The 22270-nt window shown below is 44.3% G+C and overlaps 1 protein-coding gene across 2 annotated transcripts in view; it reads right to left on the bottom strand.

Moving 5' to 3' along the window:
• RADIL (Rap associating with DIL domain) overlaps positions 1–22270 on the bottom strand; it is an 82130-nt gene that overhangs the window by 30958 nt on the left and 28902 nt on the right. For both annotated transcript variants that reach the window (XM_029577495.1, XM_029577494.1), the window contains exons 5-6: positions 11188–11495; positions 1699–2388 (exon numbers count right to left, since the gene is read on the bottom strand). In XM_029577495.1, coding sequence (XP_029433355.1) covers positions 1699–2388; positions 11188–11495 — 998 coding nt within the window. The remainder of the gene's footprint in view (positions 1–1698; positions 2389–11187; positions 11496–22270) is intronic.

Raw genomic sequence — 22270 nt, 5'->3', positions numbered from 1 at the left:
AATTGTAGTACCGTGGTCGCAATGCTAGACCATAGGGCTGGCTTTTCACCATCAGCAGCGCCCTGTGCAAACAGGAGGAACAGTGTCCTCCTTGGCCCGAGAGCTGTGCTGGCACATTTTCAGCATTACCACTGCACCACTGAAGCGGCAGTGCCCCGCAGGTGCCACACCCCTAAAGCCAGTCCTGGAAGTCCACTTGGCTACAGAGAAGCTGTAGGTGAGACCTTTTTAATGGAACACATTCTGCACTGGTCTGATGAGCTTATCCAGTGAAAAGATATCACTCACAACCTTTACTTCTAATCCTAATGGATTATAGCAAGCAAACGTTTCTTCCACCTTAATAATGAACTACACTAACAATCCTAATATTCCACTGGGTCCTTGCAACAGATTGCACTAGCTGGAAATGTATTATCTAATACTTATTATAAGATGGCAATACTGGGAAATAATATAACTATTTCCCAGTAACATTTTAGCTGTCTTATGTTGCTAATGAAAGCACTACATAAGAGAGCTAAAATGTTACTGGGAAATAACATATTATTTCTGTTTCTCAGTATGCTTTTATTCCTTAATCCCAGGAACAGCCACTAAGATGTAATATAGAATGTTGATGCAGCCATTGCTATAATAAACAAAGCTTTTTGTGGGTCTTGCCTGTATGTTGTGACTAGATTGTAAGCTCTACCAAGTAGGGACTGTCTCTTATGTGTGTCTATACAGCATTGCCTACATCTTGTAGCACTATATAAATAACTAGTAGTAGTAGCAGCACTAGTAGTAGTAGTAGTAGTAGTAGTAGCAGCAGCAGCAGCACTAGTAGTAGTAGTAGCAGCAGCAGCAGCATAGTAATAGGATTCTATCCTTCCTGGAGAAAGAGTCAACAGAAGCCTGTATCCATTTCTCATTTTCCATCATTAGAGAACGGGGAGATTAATACAGGGTTATGGTATTATCTGAATTGTGCCTAGAGATATACTGTTGGAGCAGAGTGCTAGAACTGAAAACTTTTCTGCCAAATATCTGATTTCCGTTAGTTCACCTCATAGGGACAGCAAGGTGACTCCTGAGTGCAGAAACAAAAGCTGACTTCCTGAATGAAATACTGTTTGCCTAGTTTGGGATGACCAAGATGGCAGGCTTTGCAGCAGGGGTAGTGTTTAAGCATGGTCAGCAAGTATTTCATGCTGTTTAATTTAAATACTGGTATTAGGATGGCTAAAGTGAAGATGTTACCATCACAGTGCTAGGTAAATAGAGGATAGTTAAATAATTAAGGAAAGATGATATCCAGAACAATAAACGGGAAAGCAAATTAAGAAGGCATTCAGGCTTTGGTGGGAACTGCCACTGTTCTGGGCCAAGGAAAGACTTTACTGAGATAGACTCATTCACAGCACTAGAGAAACGTTTTACTCTTCTTTCAAGAAGTCCAGGGGATTTCTATTATCTTTCTAGATGACGTTGCTAGAATCCTCCAACAACAAAGCATTACACTGCCCTGGGCTGGGCTGCTGACAGTAAGACTTTTGCTCTACAGATGTCTGAGCTAGCAGCTGAGTGGCATTAGAACACATCCATATGTTCCAAAATTCCAAGCGTGAAATGTAAAATCAATCTGTTATCAGGGAAATGTACAGAAGCCCATTCCTCCCACTCAGAAAAAAAAAACCCTTCTCCCTAAAAACTAACCCACACTATCCTCTGTATTTGCTTTGCCATCTTGAGCAGCAGTTGGCCAAATTCACCAGGCTCAAAACTGGTGGCAGAGTGCTGAATGCAAAGACAGAGAAGAAACACAGGGGTCAGTTTGTGGTCATCTCCCCCTGGCTCAATCAGTGTTAGGATTCTTTCCAAAAGCAGGTCCTCCACAGCTCGTCCAAACTCCAGGCGCAGTTTTTTCTGGGATGCTCTTTTGTCTTTACTGTACGAGGAGGAGGAAGAGGACAGGCCAGGCCTCCTGGAAGATGTCCTGTCTTTCAGTACGTTGCCACACACCTTGCACGTGAAAATCACCTGCGGGTCAGCGCCCCGGCTCAAGGATTTCAGCCTGACCAGAGCTGAGGCAGGCAGAGGCTGAAGACTCACAGGGTCTTTGAAAAGGAAAAGGTAGTAACATCCCAAGGACAGGAGGTCTCCATGGTGAAGCAACGTTGTCTTCCCAACCTCGGAGAAGTTGACTGAAATGCTGGCCCCTGGGATGGGCTCCAGGACCAGCTTCTCCTCTGATCGGTGGCCAGAACGACTTGGTGGCTTGATCTTCCTGACGGTGCAGTGAAGAGGTAAGATGTCAGGGGCAGACAGGCTGATACTGGGTTTGCTAGATGGCGTCCTCTGACCCACTGTGTACTGTTCACGATTTAGCAGGTAAACCAGATTGTCCTATAATACAAAGAGAGCAAGCACAGAAAGCAGAAACAGAATTAAATTTGAAGGTACACTGAGGCCATGGAGGTACAGATACATAACCTGTCTTTCTTTTCCACAAAAACAAATGAATTTTTCCCCTATAATATGCTCAAGCTATAACACTTCATTATTCTGCGGGTTTTTGTGTTTTTCTGAATAAAGATACAAGTTTCCAAAGAAAACTGCTGAAGCAACTAGGATGTAAGCTCAGCGGCAGACAGCTTCTCCTACCTTTGCATTTTTAGCTCTCCTGCGCGATGGTTTTAGGTTCTCTCTTTATTGTCACCTCTTTGTAAATGTGGGAATGGATTACTGTGCAAACGCAAGACGTAGCAAGCATTTGAGGTCTTTACCACCACTACATTAACCGATCAGAAAGACGCGACTTGCTGATGGCCCCTCCTTCCCTATTCAGTGTCATTAGATCATCACCTGCCTCATCATCAGAAAACCTAATCACATATAACACCTGCTGTAAAATCAGGGTACTTTTTCATGCACAGGAAGTGAGTTTTCTGACACTGGGTACCCTACCTTTTAATCATCTGAAATTTCAGCGCATTAAAGCAGTATTTCATCTCAGCTAAAAATAGGACAGCAACACTCAAAGGCTTAAATATTGGTGAACTGTACTATTAAATAATGCTAGATCCCCACTAAGAACAAACAAAGTTTTAATTTTAAATATTAGGCCTCTATTTTGTGAAATTCAAAGGTGTGCAAACAAATCATGAGTTAAAATGTCAGTGGGATAGTGATGAACATCCACTGAGCTAGCTCGAGCTAAGCTACCTTCAGGTGGCAGGCCATGTCCATCGCTCAGGAACTGTGCAGAACTGAAACCGATACTGGCTAATTAAATTAAAAAATGTGCATGCGCCCATAAACGCCCATATCAGCATGCAAGCAGAGATACGCTGCAATTTTATATCGCGTGCACACATATGTGTATCATTTAAAATACCCCACTGTGCATATGTGTGCATGTGATCTTAAGAGATGGCGTGATGTCCCAGGATTATTACCACCTGGGCTTTTATGCACATACTGCCCGCACAAGGGGGAAACCAGTTTTCCATGTCCTTACCGGGGTGGGGGATAGAGAGAGACCATTGTTTTTTCTATCCCCAGACCTAAGAAACGAGGTGGAGGGTTACTCCTGGCCACAAAAAAACACCTCAGCCTTAAACTGCATCCTACCTCCCCCCCTCCTAGACTGGAAATCGGGTTATTTAAATCCACCTCCCTACAAGTCTGCCTCATTTATGCCCCCCCTGGCCTTCTTGAACATGACCCCTCTCCCCTCATTGAGTTCCTTATAGACAACATTAAGCCTGAAATCCCTGCAATTATCCTCGAAGACTTCAACCTCCACATGGACGCTAACCCCAAATCTTCTGCTTGTGAAGCCCTCCTTGTCTCCCTCTCAGCCCTAGGATTCAAACAGACTATCACCACCCCGACACACAAAGCAGGTCACACCCTTGACCTACTCTTTGTTAACTCCCACATCTCAGTTCCCAACTCCCCTGTTGCCACCCCCGTCCCATGGTCCGACCACTTTATTATTAATACCATTGGCACCCTTAACACCCCCCCCTGTACACCACACACACAAAGAAAAACGATCTCCTTCCGTAAACCCTGCCCCCCGGAGGCCATATCCCTAGCAATTGAAACAGCCACCAAGACCCTAGATCTTTCAAGTCCTGATGCAGCCCTCCAATCATGGAACAATATCACCTCTTCCATAGCTGAGGAATTATGCCCCCTGATCCACAAAGAAATCCCCCTCTCTCAGAAAGATAAGAAACCATGGTACAATAATGATCTAAAAACGCTAAAGCAGACCCTCAGATCGAAGGAGCGCATCTGGCGTCGGCTACCCACACACACACACATTACAGAATACAAACAGACCCTTCACAATTACCGTCAAGCCACCCTCAAAGCCAAACGTGACTTCTACTCGTCTAGAATCCATGACTATCAATTCAACTCAAGCGCCCTCTTTTCCTATGTTGCTGACCTCACAAAGCCTTCCCTCCCCACATCCCATGAAAGCAACCCCATGGAAAAATGCGAAGAGCTTGCAAAGTATTTCCACAACAAAATTGCAAACATCATCAAGCGCTTCCTCCCTAAGCCCATCCCCACCCCCCTGCTCCCCAACTATAGTGGCCCCATGCTGAAATCCCTAGACCTTACATCCACCTCGGAAATAGTGTCTATCCTAAAAAAGATAAAACCAGCATCCCACATTGCAGACACTATTCCCACAAAAACCCTCCTCTCCATGCCCACCTCTATTGCTAAACCCCTAGCTGACATAATAAATTGTTCCTTATCATCTGGTAAAGTCCCAGACCCACTCAAAACAGCTGTCGTCAAACCCCTCCTCAAAAAACCGTCCCTCAACCCCTCTGACCCAGCAAACTATCGACCCATTTCCAACCTCCCTCTTATTGCCAAAGTACTCGAGAAGGTAGTCAATTCCCAAGTTTCTGACTTCCTCGAGGACCACCACATCTTACATCCATCCCAATTTGGATTCCGTAAGGAGCGTAATACAGAAAATCTTCTGCTAGCAATCACCAACACCATCCACATAGGTATGGGCCAAGGGACATCTTTTCTCCTCGCTATCCTTGACATCTCAGCTGCCTTTGATACAGTCAATCACCAAATTCTACTATCCCTTCTAGCAGAAATAGGTATCATAGGCACTGCTTTATCTTGGTTCTCTTCATACCTCTCCCACAGTGAATACATAGTAAAAATTGACAAAGCTGAATCTTCTCGCATCTCCCTCACACAAGGAGTTCCTCAGGGGTCCTCACTATCGTCTACCCTCTTCAATATCTATATACTCCCCCTGTGCCACCTGCTCTCCAACCTAGGACTGAACTTTTTTCTATATGCCGACGACGTTCAAATCCTCATCCCTATCCAAAACACACTAAAAGAAACCCTTCAACTCTGGGACTCCTATCTCACCTCCATCAATTCATTACTATCCAACCTTCACCTTGCCCTCAATGCTTCTAAAACTGAGATACTCATAATATCTAATCACCCTGAACTCTCACTCCCCAACAACATATCCTCACCCCACGTTTCATCCCCGACTGTTAGAGACCTCGGCATAGAACTTGACCAGCGCCTCGATTTCAAAGCTCATATTAAATCCCTTCTAAAGGGGGGCTTTTACAAACTCCACATCATGAAAAAGCTTAAACCTCTGCTCCACACACAAGATTTCCGACTAGTCTTGCAGTCCACTATCCTCTCCAAAGTGGACTACTGCAATTCCCTCCTCCTTGGCCTTCCAGAGTCGACCATCAAACCCCTACAAATCCTACAGAACGCCATGGCGAGAATCTTAACGAACACCCGAAAAAGAGACCACATCACCCCTATACTTAAGGACCTCCACTGGTTACCCATCTCATTCCGTATACAGTATAAAACCCTGACCACCCTCCACAACCTCCTCTACAAAACCAACCCCTGGCTCAAAGACTCACCGCATTTCCGTATAACCAATCGTCCAACCAGATCCTCTCATGCAGGTACTCTACATACTCCCTCCCTTAAAATCGCTCATCTCACCTCCACGAGAGAAAGGGCCTTTACCATAGCGGGCCCTTCACTCTGGAATACCCTCCCCACCTTTCTCCGCCTTGAACCTTGCCTGGCCACCTTCAAAAAAGGCTTAAAAACTTGGCTTTTCAGAAAGGCCTATCCTGAAACCAACCAAACCTAGACACTTCTACCCAGTCCTACCCACCCCCACCTTTATAGCCTCCTAGTCTCCCTCCCTACCACCCCGCCCGCCTTTCCCTCCCTAAGGCAATACCTCTCCACCTCCCGCTGCCTGCCCTCCCTTTTTTATCGTTCTGCAATTTTATAAAGTATTTCAATGAAACTGAAGTAATTAATATTATTTTAGATGTAACTATTGTAAATAGATCCTTCTGTAAATAAGTTCCTTCTATTGTTTTCACGGTTGCTCTTTATTCTCTATTTCACGCTACCTATCTTTCCCTCTCTTCTCCTGTCTCCATTACCCCCCTCCTCTTTCTGGCCTGCTCCCATCCCCGGCCCCCTGTTCATTGTAATTCCTCCTTTAATTGAGTTACTTGTAAACCGGCGTGATGTGCCATACGAACGTCGGTATATTAAAAACTGTTAAATAAATAAATAAATAATAAATAGGAGAGACTGTATGACACTCTACATATCTCCCAGTGTAAGAGGAGCACTTTCAACTCAGGGTGGGTTGTGTTACGTGCGCTACAGACCCTTGCACCCAGGCCATGGGGGAGGGATTGAAGGACTTGAAGAGGTAAATGTTAAGCAGTTATTTACTCTCTCAGATAATAGAAGGACTAGGGAGCACTCTATGAAGTTAGCAAGTAGTTCATTTAAAACAAAAATCGGAGAAAATTCTTTCACTCAAAGCATAATTAAGCTCTGGAATTCATTGCCAGAGGATGTGGTTAAAGCAGTCAGTGTAACTGGATTTAAAAAAGGTTTGGATAAGGTTCTTTTGATTCAAACCCACCCTGAGCTGAAAGTGCCCCTCTTACAGTAGTAGATATATAGTGTCAGATTGTCTCTCTCACTCTCACCCCCCCCCCCCCCCCGCCCTCAGAGTCTATATGGTAGCTCAGCAGTCTTGAAAATCCCTAAAACTTGACATCGCCAGACTTGCTCCTCATCAGGACTAGCAGTAAACCTACGTGGATAACCCAACAACGTGCGCCATGGTCGGCTTTTCTAAAATTCGCAGTTACACACGTAACTCTTGGGTATGCCCATGCCCCTTTTCCATCCCCCCTTGCTCTTGACGCTCGCACGGGTACATACGCACGTATTTCACGTCTTCTTAAAATTTGCATTGTTCCTGCGCGGCCGACGTGTTTGGGGCTGGTTCTGCGCGAGCAATACTTTTAAAAATCGACCTCTCTTTAGAATTTTTTGCTTAGCACAAAAAAAAAAATTTTTTTTAAAAACACTATGAGGTCAATATTTAGCAGGCAAGATACCCTGATAATTTTACCCAGCTATTCAGCAGAACTTGGCCACAGAAATATTCCGCTGAATGTACCCAGTTAAACTCACCTGGATAAAAGTTAGCCAGGTAACTTTACGGCAGGCGGTTTTCTGACCAGATATGCCAAGGTAACTGCAGCCAGGTAGCCCTGCGTATGAGTGCTCACCGGCTAAAATTTAATCGTGCTCTGGAATGCTTCTATCATCGCCTCTTTCTTATCCGGCCAAGCTTTTGTGCCAGTAACAAGTTATCTGCACAAAAGCTTAGCCAGACAGTGGGGAGAAATATTCGTATCTCAGGTTTTGTCCTGGTAAGTCAAAAGGTTGCCTGGACATACCCTTTGAATATCGACCATTGGCGTGCAGTCAGCTGTTCCTCCACCCACTGCGAGATAGGAACTAGTCAGCATCAGAGGGTGTTGGGGAACGCAATATGTGAATCCCGGTGTATAATTATGTACATTCTAGCTTATTAAATAAAGTGTTTTTCCAGCAAACACACCATAAATAAAAGCTAAACTAGTTTGGTAGAAATGATATCGTTAAAAGGACAAACCTTTATTATCTCTACTAATTTGTTTTTGGGGTTTTTTTTAAAGCTTTTCGTTTGTTGGTAGGATAATGTGGTCTTCTCTCTCCCTGTATATAATATAGTATATGAGTATATCCTGCTATCTGAAAGCGAATCTCTGCACAGGCGCTTAAAAACGAGGCATTCCTGTAGATGGGTTGAGTTTGGGAGGTAGGGGGGAGGAGGAATACATGCTAATTTTAAATTTCAAATAAACAGTCGTACATATTTTCCTGTGCATAACTCAATCTGCAAGTGAAGCAGGCACTTTTGAGCCCCACTAAATTCTGGCAAATTTTCAAAGAGAAACAACCAGAGTCATTTTTTACTTTCCAAGCTTCAACAAAATTAGTTCTATTTTGAAGTGAACCCACACAAACTTTTTAAAAATATCTGAATAATTTTAAAAGCCTTTATTTATTTACTCCACATGCATTTGGGGTATATTCTCAGTAAGCCATTTAGCAGTAGGATATGGGTTCAAAAGTACCTGGGTAATAATATAAGAGGTGCCAGGTCCATTGAGCTCAGCATCCTGTGACCAACCTGGGTCATCTGGAAGTGCCCATGAGTAATATAATTGCTTGATAAAATGGCAACCCCTTCCTTTTTGGGGTCGTGTGTCACAGACTTGTAGACTGACTCTAAAAAGCACTGTGGTGCTACCTGCCCTCCCTCCAGCCAGCATGGTCCCCCTTCTCGCCCATTCCTTGCAATGGCCAGGACTGTTAATTATAAATCAACCAAAAGCCAAGCTGTAGCCTCATTTCCAGACTGTATATTCCTGCCTCATTTCCAGACTGTATATTCCTGCTCCTGCAGCCAAACCGAACAGGCAATTAGCCTTCAGTAGCCCACAAAGTACGCTTCTAATGAATTAAATCTGAGATCAGACTCTTGCGGTACCGTAGTTGCACCCTGAAGGCAGTTCAAGCCGCTTGGGCTCTTGCTCAGCCCCATACTGGCAGACAAAATAAGCATTTTGGTGCAATTAATTTCACACCTTTATTAACTTGCATACGAGGCTGGAGTTTGTAATATTTTCTACTAAACAGCACTGGTTGCGATGCAGTTGCTACCCTACGACTGAGAAAACACCACCACTGTTATAGCTGTTGCTCCATCGAGTTAACATGATAACTTCAGCACTGCCAAGCAATTCATGTTCTTAGTATCTCAGGCTGGAACGTCTGAGATGAACCCTACCGTGTCAAGCAGATAATTCTTGTATGCTGGACTTCCAACAATCTTTTAGACCATAGAGTGAGCAAAATATCTAGAAACCTTCTCAACCAGTGATACTTTTCTAAAAAATTAAAAGGTACCAAGTCAGGACCGACGGCAGCTGCAATGGGGAAAAGGAAGCAAGTTTTAAAAATAAAAATTAAAAAGTTCCAGGTCTGTGACCTGGCAGAAAATCACCGAAATGAGAACTTGCAAAGGTTTCCTAGACATCTTCCCATGCACACATTTATTTACTGATAATATAACTTGGCACTGCGGAATTCTCTAACCACAAATAAAAAATCTCTGCACCGGACTTAAAGTGTGAGAAAAATCATTTGCTGCCTTTATGGTTTGATTTCGCCCTCCTCAGTCCAGCTTTACACAGTAATAGTGTGTGTCAGTGGATAAAGACCTCTTGTGCCATCCAATTTGCCCAAACACACGGAGGTGAATATTCAAAAACATTTAGCCCACTAACTCAGAAGTTAGTAGGCTAAATGAATATTTGGGCACATAACCAGATAAATTCTAGCTGGCTATTAAGAAAGGAGGCTAGCATTTAGCTGGCTAACAGCCCCCCTGAACCTAATAGGGCCATCAACATGCAAATGCATGTTGATGGCCCTATTAGGTATTCCCGAGCGATTCAGAAAGCAAAATGTGCACATTTTACTTTCAGAAATTAGCGCCTACCCAAAGGTAGGCGCTAATTTCTTCGGGCACTTTCCCGGCTTAATATCATGGCGATATTAAGTTGGAGGTCCCGAAAGTTTAAAAAAAAAAAAAAAGTTTTTGAAAATCGGCCCGCGGCTTGAAAACCGGATGCTCAGTTTTGCCGGCGTCCGGTTTCCGAGCCCGTGACTGTCAGCAGGTTTGAGAACTGACGCCGGCAAAATTGAGCATCATCTGTCAAACCCACTGACAGCCGCCGCTCCTGTCCAAAAAGAGGCGCTAGGGACGTGCTAGTGTCCCTAGCGCCTCTTTTTGCCACAGGCCCTCATTTGAATACAGAATCGCGCGCACAGGAGAGTGGCCTGTGCGCGCGCTGGGAGAGCGGGCGTTCACCCGCTCTCCTGCGACTTTTACTGTATTGGCCTGTAAGTTAGGGGCATTCCGGGGGTGCAACTAGGAGGAGTGGAGTTAGTTGGCTAAGTCTGGTTGGGGCAAAGTCCTGTCCTATAGCTAAGCTGGCTATATTCAGTACTGCGGCTGGCTCATAAAATACTTGCATATGGCTGCAAGCAGATATATGCATGTGCATATATGTCGCTATGTGCTTTTGTTTGAAAGTTATCCTCCTAGGCTTCTAAATTTGACTGAAAATAGCCACCTAACATAGGGCTAATTTTCAAAAGAATTTACATGCAAATTGGGTTCCACATATATGTGTGAATGCACTTTTGAAAATTGCCATAATAGTATATTACATTTACCCGCATAACTCCTTAGGCTCCTAAATGTAGGAGTGAGCTTTTTTTGAAATGTTTCCTTTTTAATGAATCAGGCCTCATGTCTGCTGCAAGGTTACTCCAGGTACCCAGTACACTTTCAGTGAAGAACTACTTCCTCACGTTTCCTGTCAGCCTCCCCCTTCGCAAACTCATATCATGACCCTTTCTCCTCCAGCAACCTCTTCTTAGGAAAACGCTACCTGTTTGTACCTTTCCTTCTTCTAAAAAGCACATTTAGAGTTTTTCAAAGTCTTGCTGCATGCATAGCACAGTCATTTTTTATTTCATTAACCATTCAGCTATAGCCACTTGTCCAACTGCACAATTCACTATGGCCCAATCTATGCAATTTGGAATTTGTCATATTCTGAATGTCAGTGGAACGGGTGAGAGATGAGAGAGCGAAGGAAGGAAGATAAGCAGCTTTGCGAATGGAAAGATCACATGCATCAGCTCAGTGCTTACATGCTGCCGGTTGTAACCCTGCAGGAGAAGAAGGTGAGGGCACTGGTAGAGAGAATATTGCACAGCACTGCTTCTCTCTTCTGAATGTCCGTGGATTTCATCCATTGAGTCTTCACTGCAGAGGGCTTCTGGCAGTGTCGAGTAATGCCTCTTCAGTTTGTCAGCTTGCATCTCGGCCTGGTTTAAGCTAGTCTCGCTCACAGTGCGACGAAAAGACGGTGTTGTGGAAACATTCTTACACCCTGACAGCAAGGTCATCCCTCCCTTTGCACGGGTTCTCTGCAGTTTGCGAGCCTGGGCATTTATCCCTACAACATCAAGAAGATTCTATTAGTAGTTCTTTGCAAACACTTTTCATGCACCTGCCCAGCCGAACACCCTTCTCTAGGACTACTGTCACTCAGGTGTCCATTCTAAGAAGCAAATCAATATATACAACACAAAACAATCTCCCTGCTTTTGATAGCCTGCTAATCGGTAACCATGGCTAAATGCAAGGAATGCATCCCTATATTGCTGCCTAGTCACCCTTTGGATCAGCAGAAATCCAGCAAAATTTGGCCTCTCTCTGGATGCACTTTATTAAACATTATTCTGGAGAAAAATTGATTAGGTATGAATTCCTTACCTCATGGTACACCACAGCCACCAAGAACGTACTGTTAACCACACATACATTATGCACACCGTGATGACCACAGCTGCCTATGAAGCCAAGCTGCTAGGTCCAGCTCACTGCAGTGAAGTTTAGGGTATGCAGCAGACAGAGCAGGGAGCCGTATTGTAATGAACTTCTTCCAAGCATCAGCTCAACAGGAATGCCACAAAGGCTGATGGGATTCTGAGATGGCAAGGGCCTATGAAACATGACAACGCCAACAAGGATGCCTCGGCAGCCTCTGGGGAGCAGCTCTTGCATACAAAGATAATCAGACAGGGCATTTTTATTTACCACATTTCTGGTTTCCATAGGACATACTGTATGCTAAACTACAGATCTCCGATTCTAGGTCTGTACCAGAAAATCAGCAGTTTTAAGAGATTTACATAGAGGCATTGCTAAGTGCTTAAAAGATCTGAGGTTGAGGTCAGCCCTGGATCAAGTGGTATCCTTTGTAGGGGGGTGGGGGTGGGAGAAGGTCCTCAAAGAACTGAAGCTCCTAGGGGGCAGTAGGAAAATATCTGAGCATAAGCTCGTCAGTCTTCTCATTGTTCAGGCAGGGGCATGAGCAAGCGAACACAGGAGGCAACTTCTGGAGCTAGCCCCAGGGGAACGCAGCGCAGGTCTAGCAGAGGAATACTCTGCGCTGCTTCCTAAGGGGTAGCTTTTCGGGGGTTACGCGCGTAACCCCCGAAAAGCTGCCCCTGCGCGGCGCCGAGCCTATCTTGCATAGGCTCGGAGGCGCGCGTATGTCCCGGGACTCTAAAAAATGTGTGGTCTGGGGGCGGGGCAGAATTATTCGGCACAGCGGCCTGTGCTGGGGGATGGCGAGCCGGCGTGCGCAAGTTACGCCTGCCTCGATTTCGGAGCGGCCTTGGAGGGAACGGGGAAAGCCATCGGGGCTCCCCTCGAGCCCATGTGTGCACCCCCTTGTGCGCGCTGACCCCGGATTTTATAACCTGTGTGCGCGGCGGCGCACACAGGTTATAAAATCGGGCGTGGATTTGTTCCTGCCGGGTTGCGCGAACAAATCCACGCCCGCGCATAAGTTTAAAATTCTGGCCCGTACTGTGTACAATTAGTATTGTCCAAGAAATTTGGTAGCAAGTTGGTGTAACACCTAAAATGTTTCGTTTAAACATTATTATAGACAGGGAATGAAAGTTTCAAAGCCATTGCCATGGCTTAAACCCACAGAAGTGGACTTTTAGGGAACTGCCTACCCTATGCACGAGTACATTTACATGTGTAAGGCCTCAGGGTGCACACTTTTACCCACCATGTGATGAGATATTCCTGGGGGTGGTGCTGGCGAGGGATTTGCACTTCCACACATACTGTTACTGTCTTCTCAGAGAAGCTTTCTGCAGAAACTTGCAGGTGTAAATATTGTGAAGGCAAGTTTTCTGGGATAATTTTCAAAACATTTTTTGCTTTAAAAATTTGGTGCAACATCTGGGGGTAAAACCAACCTGTGGAGTGTGCCCCGACGTGGGCAGTTACAAAACAGGCAATTTTTAAAATGTTTGTGGGGCAGGGCTGACCTGCAAGCAAAACTTTCAAAGGGAAATGACCCAGAGAATTTCCCAGGCCAGAGGCCCTGCAGGTGTAAAGTCTGCATGTTCCTTGCTGGCCCCACCCCCTCTGCATAAGAGGAGGGGGGGGGGCAATCTACTGCCCCTAATTCTTACCCTGGTAACTGCTTGGTTATCTGTAAAATTTTGAAAATTTCCCTCCACATTTTTTTTAAAATTTATTTTTACACATTTTGGACGTCATTTTCGAAAGCATTCACGCGCATAAAATGCGCTTTTTGAAAATTACCCCAGGGATTGCACGTGGAAAACACGTGAAAAGGATTTTGTGTGTTCTTTCATGTATATTGCAAAGAGAAGCTCTGGTGGGTGGAGCTGGAGAAATCCTCTCTGTGTGTACTTCTGATTTTTGAAAGGATATGCGTAAATATTCACATGGATATTTACACTTGAATTGTGTGCGCCTACGCACACAATTCAGGTATGTCTGTACCTGCTAATTTTCTAAGTCAAGTTACATGCGAATCCGCTTTGCAAATTAGGGCTGAAGTCCTCGTTTACAAACTTGGGCTCTTTATGTTTATTAAATTTTGGAAACACATATACAAGCAAATTTTGCAATAATAAATCTATACCCACAAAAGGAAAACAATTTAAAATGAGGCCTGGAAGTAACTGATCCAGGAAAATAAAATATGCATCCTATATGAAATTCTTCAAACTTCACACAAAAAAATAAATCTCAAATCCTATATATGCTTAGAAACCCATGAAACAGAGAAGATTCAAAAAGATTTAAGAAAAGAAAAAGAAAAAAATTAAGAACATAAAGTTCTAGTTTACAAATAGTCAAAAAACTCTTCATCATAATTAACTGATGTCTTATATCCGCTACCTCGCATTCAAGAAGGATTTACTGAGGAGGTAGCCAGATTTTAAACATTTTTTATCCTTAAGCAGTGATTCCAAATGCTTTAGGTTATAAAAAATATTTCACACCTCTCCAAACTTAATTAGGCATTAGAAAAACAGAACCCACAAGGACCAAGGCTGGAGTGACCCTAACCTGCCCCGTCTCAGCAACACCATGGAAGATCTGCACTTTGCAACTAACCAGCGAAACCTAACACGAAAAAATATCTTTCAACCGCCAATCTCATGGAGACTCTAATATAAACCTAACCAACAAAGTAGCTGAGGTAACTTTATTTCCAATTGAAGCTTCTAACACCGGAATCAGTTGCAAAACTACCCTCAGATATTGCTCCTGGTTGAGATTCCACCAGGTTCCCTCTTCTTGCATTTCCACTGAGACAAAATGTTGGCTGTGGAACCTCTGGTGAAAATGTTAAGGTCTCCAATAAATATTTCTTAAACATTTCTCCAGAGGAAACTGCAGGGGATATAGGGAACTTCTGAAGTCTACGGTTGAGATACATATTAATATTTTTTGCATTTTCAGCTTTTCCTCTTAGGGCCATATTTTAATTAAGGCCAATTTTGCCAACTGCAGTCCAGAGATCTGATTCAATGGTCTCCAGTCTTTAAAGTGTGTTCCTGTAAAATATTCCCAGGGGTTTGAGTCTTCAGATGTAAATCTTTAACTGAAGATGACATTTCCTCTCGATGATTTGAAATGGACTGCACCGTAGGTACAACTGCACTCAGAAACAATTTAAGGTAACTATTTTCAGACTTTCCAAGGCGTACGAATCTCATCCACAACCAAAGGCATCGGATCAGATCACGGAGGCTTCAACAGCAATTGCACCTGCATTCTAGCTGCATTTCCCAGCCTCTGATCCCTACCATCTCTGGAGTTTCCATGTTCTCTAGACCTCCCAAGTCATGGTCAAGGGGGAAAAGCTTCCTCCAAGCCCTCAGAGGTTTCCACCACTCATCATAATGTGAATGCATGCACTAATGAACCTTTTCCTCAATTCACGTCTACTTGTGGGTCATTTAGAAAAGCCTCTGTGGAAGGGACACCGCAACCCTGTGGTCATACTGGAGCAAGGGGCGATAAGACGTTGTTAAGTTCCAGTAAATGGTTAAGTTTCAGCGGGATCTGGAATGCTGCCATCTCTGCCAAGGATACCTATGGGGCAATCACCCAAACAAAGAACTTGTCCATGGCTCCAAGTAGGACTGGCAAAGGGATAAATCCACACCTTTCTTTTCCACCATAAATATGTACGAGATAAATTTGGATACACTGGAGACCTTGGTTATGCAAATTTATCTCAAGCATATCCACTGCAGATATCCGGAAAACACAACTGGCTATAAGGTCAACAGGATAGGCTTTGAGAAGCCCTGGGCAGGTCAATGTTCTTTGTCACTCTCAACTTAATGCATTCATGTACTTGTGGTCCTGTTTTTATCCATGGACATGAAAAGGATGCTAGGAGGCACCGCTGAGGTTTTCAGCTTAGCCTGCCTATGCTGTAATACTGTATTAAGTCTCTCCCCCACCATGTAGAACATGAAAGACTTATGTATGCTTAGGTCGCATGCAAATAAAAGACGTTATCTTCCATTTCAAAACCCCTTTTCCTGTGAAACTAAATACGGTGGGTGGGGGAGAAAAGGACTACATACTTGTTCTCTACCATCCCCAGAGAGCCCACCATTTAAAGTTTTATCCAGAGGATAAAAAAACATCTGTGTTTTTTTAATGCGGCAAAACTAATTAAGAAGGGAGGTCTTTACTGATAGATTCAATTCATTTCACAGGGCTCAGCTGGAGCTCGTGAATAACAAAGGAAAGATAAACTTTTTTTTTTCCCCCTGAACAACACAAAGTCCCTCTACAACTCTGGATTGTTTTTATAACTCTCTGGTATATAATCTGTTTTATATTCTTTCCCCTCTGCATTCTGTAACTCTGTTTCCCTGTTAGATAGCAATGCCGAGTGGATTTTTTGAATCCTGCATATTGAAAACAAATGTCTCTCTTCAGTAATCGGAGACCCCCGCCCCATTGAGGCTGTAATAGCACAAAGCATAAGGCTAGTGCACAGCCAATATGTTAACGCAGATAATGACCAACATGGTCCATCCAGTCTGCTCAGTTCAGATTCATCCTCTTCTGGCAGAGGTGCATATAAAAATCACAAACGCAACCCAACACCGATCTCTCAACCCTCCTCAACTATCTGTCCAAGCGGGGCCAAAATCCGTTAACACTGCAGACCACCTCATACAAGGACACTGCCAACCTCAGGAATAAGGTTGGAAATGCCACATTTTAAAGTTTTTATCGCATTAAACAGTATGAAAGTGATAACATACATAAAGTAATATTCTAACTCATATCCTATGCAATGCACTCGTAGACGTTCCAACATAGCAGGCCCTCTGCATCTCCGAGTCCTCAGGAGGAAACATTACCCACAAGAAGATTCCTGAAAGGATCATTTTAAAAAAAAAAAAAAACACAAACCAACAACTCAATCACTACCCTTCGCAATACTGGCTACAAAAAAGTTAATGAAGTATAACTTATGGGGAGTGTTTTAATTGTAAACTGGTGCTCAGTTCACCATGAACTGATGTTTATGGAGTTTGCATCAGGAATGTCTTTGGTGCTTATCCTGTTTTACTAATTACATTCTTCAAAACTGCCCATTGTTCAGCAGCTAAGGAGAGCACTTGTGACCAAGCTCGTTCTGTCTCAAAGTTTCTGCTCCTCCGAAGACAAACACCTGGAAGGCAGCTTGCAAAGCTCGCTCCTGGACAACCACTCTTTGCTATGGGCGACTGCGTGACTTTCAAGCAATCCATCCAGTTGCAAATTCCCTGCAAGGAGAGCGGCTAATGAGAAAGTGGGAGAGCAATAAAATTACTTTAATACTTTAGCCTAATCATGAAACACAGATATTTTCATATGCTGGGACATTAATAAGTGATTTTAGTGATGAATGAATCGTCATTAGTGGGAAGCAGACTAACTGGCTCATTAGAAAACGTGAGCTTAAGTACATAAAAATCCCGATTGTTCGCTGGAAGATGAGATGAAATCCCAGGTAGGAACCAGAATCTCAAATTTTTACCAACAGAATGGAACAGTCATCGAAACTGAACCCTAAGTTGGATCCTATCTAAATTTCAAATAAGAATAGCAGACAAGGCTGACAAAACTGTGGAAAAGTAATACTGATTTTTTTTTAATACTAAGCTACAAAAATCAGTGCTGCTTTTCCACAATTGTTTCAGTCCCGTCTGCTACTCAATCAGAACTATTTGAAGTTCATGCCACAATTTACACCAGATCACCACCAAAAGGATTTCAAAGATAAAACATGAATCTATGACAGAAAATATATCCTGTTACTCTCTTGTGGTTGTGATGCACAACACTAATTTATTCAGTTTTTCATATTGTGGCATTTCCAACCTTATTCCTGAGGTTGGCAGTGTCCTTGTATGAGGTGGTCTGCAGTGTTAACGGATTTTGGCCCCGCTTGGACAGATAGTTGAGGAGGGTTGAGAGATCGGTGTTGGGTTGCGTTTGTGATTTTTATATGCACCTCTGCCAGAAGAGGATGAATCTGAACTGAGCAGACTGGATGGACCATGTTGGTCATTATCTGCGTTAACATATTGGCTGTGCACTAGCCTTATGCTAGCTATCCCCGAGGTGATTGCCAAACCCCTCTCAAATATCCTTAACTGTTCCCTAGAGCATGGCACAGTCCCTAAAGTTCTTAAACAAGCAGTAGTAAAACCCCTACTCAAAAAACCCAATCTTGACCCAGACACCTTATCCAATTACAGACCTGTCTCTAACCTACCCCTCCTAGCTAAAGTTATTGAAAAAGTTGTCAACTCCCGTCTCTCCGATCACCTGGAACAAAACAACATTCTCCCATCTACACAACACGGTTTCAGAAAGCACTTAAGTACTGAAACCCTGCTGCTCTCCCTACACAATACCCTCATTAAAGGAACCGACTCAGGTACCTCTTATCTTATTGCCATGCTTGACATCTCGGCGGCATTCGACACAGTCAATCATGATGTCCTCCTCAACATACTCAGGAGTATCGGGATCACTGGCAATGCCCTATCCTGGATACGATCATATCTCCAGGATCGCCTTTTCACTGTATTAGTAGATAACAATGAATCTGACCCCATCAATCTTCCCCAAGGTGTTCCCCAAGGTTCCTCCCTCTCCTCTACCCTATTTAATATTTACATGCTTCCCCTCACTACCCTCCTCACTAACCTCCACATCAAGCATTTCATTTATGCCGACGATGTGCAACTCATCTTCCCATTCTCTGACTCTCTCCATACTGCTCTGCTTAACTGGGAAGCCTGTCTTTCCTCTATCAACAAATTACTAAATGACATGCAACTAGCTCTAAATCCCAGCAAGACTGAACTCTTAATCATATCTAATAGGCCACCGCTCCCAGACATCCCACCTGCATACTCATCCACATCTTTCCCATCACACGTTCGCAACCTTGGTGTCCTTATTGATAACCATCTTACTTTCAAACCCTTCATCAAATCTATCATCAAGGAATGCTATTTCAAGCTCCAAACCATAAAAAAACTCAGACCACTGCTACACTTTTCTGATTTCCGCACTGTACTCCAGTCTATCATTTTATCCAAGGTAGACTATTGTAATGCACTCTTTCTAGGCATTCCCGCCACCTATACCAAACCCTTACAACTACTACAAACGCTGCCGCTAGGATACTATCAAATTCAAAAAAAAGAGATCACATCACCCCCACACTTATCGAACTTCATTGGCTCCCTATACACTCCCGAATTCTCTATAAAGCCCTTTCCATCATCCACAAAAGTCTGTTGAACTCTAACCTCAATTGGATTAACCCCCCACTCCTCCCCCGTACCTCGAATAGACCCACACGTACAGCCCTCCAAGGAACCCTACGTGCCCAACCCATCAAATCTTTCAAATTATCATCTACCATAAGCAGAGCTTTCTCTCTCGCTGGCCCCTCCATATGGAACTCCCTGCCTCCCGATATACGCCTGGAAACATACACACCCACTTTCAAGAAAAAACTGAAAACATGGCTCTTCCAGCAAGCTTACCACACATCACCTGCCATTACATAAACCCCCACTGCTTAACTAAAAATTGAGTAACTAAGAATTTGCTACATGACTAGGAATCTATTTCTCGGAATACGTCTCATGCCCATCGATTTTGTACTTTGACTCGGCTACTTATGTAATTAGCTTTTGTAAATAGTTGTGATTTTACTGATTTTGCTGTATCTATTTATTGATATCACGGACGCTCGCGGCATAGTCAGCTCTATACCCTATCCCACTTTTAACCACCTTGTTCTCAGTTACATGTAAGGGCCCTGCCCAAAAGTTAACCTGTTTTTTCAATGTTATATGTAAGGGTTCTGCCCATTTGTTCCTTTTTAACTGTAAACCGATGCGATGTGTAAACGGTCATCGGTATAAAAGAAACTTTAAATAAATAAATAAAAAATAAATAAAAATTATATTTTATAGTTGTTGATTACAGCTCGTCATCAGAATACGATGGGCAGCTCATTCTCCGTTTTCAAAAAAAGGGTTCTGTTTAGATGTTGCTCACATCAGTGCTCTCTGATCATAATCCCAAACCAATGAAAAAAAATAAACTACCGTAAATGAATTGATATTTTATCCAAAATACCTGCTTTATAATCTGCCACAAGATAGAAGAAATTCTGCTATAAGTTAGCTTTTATTTTTAATATCCAAACATCTGTAATACCTGGGTGAAAGAATGGATATTCACAATACTGACACAAAAGTGTCGGCAGAAAAGAACTTTTTAGCTGGGTTGGGTTTCACCATGGATTGCACTCAATGCTATCATCTCCTCCTCTCATCCTTATCACTTCCCGCTGTGTCCGTCCCAGGCAAGCCTAAATTTCTGTTACTGTGCTGGCTGCAACCATGACTGCTGGTAAGAGGCATCCATCACTCCCAGCCAAGAAATATTTCTTCATATTTCCAGCCCCACACTACAGCACGATGTCCTTGTGCTTCCTCCCAGGAAAACGCTACTTTTTAATATTTTATGGAAGCCTTCCAGCTATTTGAATGTTTCAAGCCATAAACTCTTTGTCCCTTTCCCTATCTCTCTCAGGGACCAGCGTCTCCAAACGGGTTTGTTTTCCACCCGCTAGGAGAAGAATGAACATCACTCTTAAAGCAGGGTAGGTTGGCTATGATCTCAGTCTGACAGATTTACCGCCAGTGGTCTTCTTTAATACTTGCATTGTGCCAAAGGGAGCTTCCTTCTGGCGCTCCTAGGGTGTAATATCTACAGGCGACGTGTCCGGGGCAGCTTTCCCTTTGATATCATCGCGCTTTCTTCCAATTCTTGGCATGCACCATGGGGGTCATTCTGAAAAGGATTTGCACGTGTACCGTATTTCCACGCATATAACCCGCGGGTAATGTGCGTTTTTACCTACCCCGCATGCCCCCCGCGGGGTATAAACGTGGGCGGGTTATCCAGAAAAAATTTTACAGCAGCGGTTAACATCTCTCTCCCCCCGCCCCGGCGCTTCACGCTGTATATCCCTCCGCCCACTCCGCCGCGGGCATTGACTCGGCTACACGTGGACAAACTTTCCGACCAATAAAGTTTCCCGACTCTGAATAGAAGCGAAGGAGGAAACAAAACAAAGCGTCAAGGAGAGCGCGCATCTGATAGGCTGCAGCTGAGAGGAGTCCGTCCTATCCCTGCGCCCGGCCGCTTCCTGATTGGTCAGGAAGGAACGAGGGGACAACGAGAGAGGAGGGTCAAACTCCCTCGGGAAGCAAAGCGCCGGCGATGTGAGAGGGAGCGGCTCGCACCCCGGGGCAGGCCATGAAAATGCTGGGCATGTACGTACCGGAGCGCTTCTCGCTGAAGGCGTCCAGCGTGCAGGACGGCATGGGGCTGTACACGGCGCGCAGAGTGCGCAAGGTCAGTGTGCCGGCGGCCCCGCCCCCTCGGACAAGCGCCCTGTCTGCCCGCGGGTTATATGAGGAGGCGGGGTATATTAAAGGTTTCTTACATAAATTTTGAAAACCTGCGGGTTATGTGTGTGGGCGGGTTATATACGTGGGCGGGTTATTGTCGTGGAAATACGGTAAATGTAACCACTTACTGTGTAGCACTTTCCAAAAGCCATCCAACTGGAGTAAAGTATATTTGCACGTGTAAATGCCAACTTTAAGCGGGTGAATGTCACAGGCCCGGGGATTGGGCCTTGATGCTTGACGGCCAGACACGTGGGAGGGGCTCTGGTGGGGTGGCCTGCTGCATTGTAGTCTGCCCTGGGGAGGGCACTCACAATGCCTGTTGGGGCTCACGGGAGCGAGACACCCCCCCCCCCCCCTGCACTTTCCGCTTGGGCAGGGGAGCATTGGGTTTATCGGCACCGGCCCGGTTGTTGAGAGCAGGCAGAGGTGACAGGACTCGGCGCCTCTGTCAGGGTCCTTCTAATTTAAAGGCTGTGGCCCATTCTATCCAAAGTCATAGCGTTATATGTTTTTCTCGTGTGTGCATTTTGGGGAACATGGCTGGCGGGATGGTGAGGGAGGAACCACGGGTGTCCAGATTGCCCCCCCCGTTGATGCACAAAACGTCTGCATCTTCAGCACGGTCATCCCCTGCTCTATACAGCAGGCTAAAAGCCTCCAGCAATTCCAATCCAGCCAGGATAAAATGCTACCCGAGCACGCATTGTGCTAAGATATATCATCATACACACTAAGAAGAAAGCAGCTTTTACAATCTGTTATTTTCTCCATAATTTGGGGGTTTAAAGTTCAAAGAAAACATTTGTTCCCTCCCTCCCAATGTTCCAGTTCCCTGTAAAATCCATCAGGGAGCGTC

Source organism: Rhinatrema bivittatum, chromosome 14, assembly GCF_901001135.1.
Source record: "Rhinatrema bivittatum chromosome 14, aRhiBiv1.1, whole genome shotgun sequence".
NCBI lineage: Eukaryota > Metazoa > Chordata > Amphibia > Gymnophiona > Rhinatrematidae > Rhinatrema > Rhinatrema bivittatum.
Note: the sequence above shows the minus strand (reverse complement) of the source record. Positions and strands in the feature narration are given on the sequence as shown.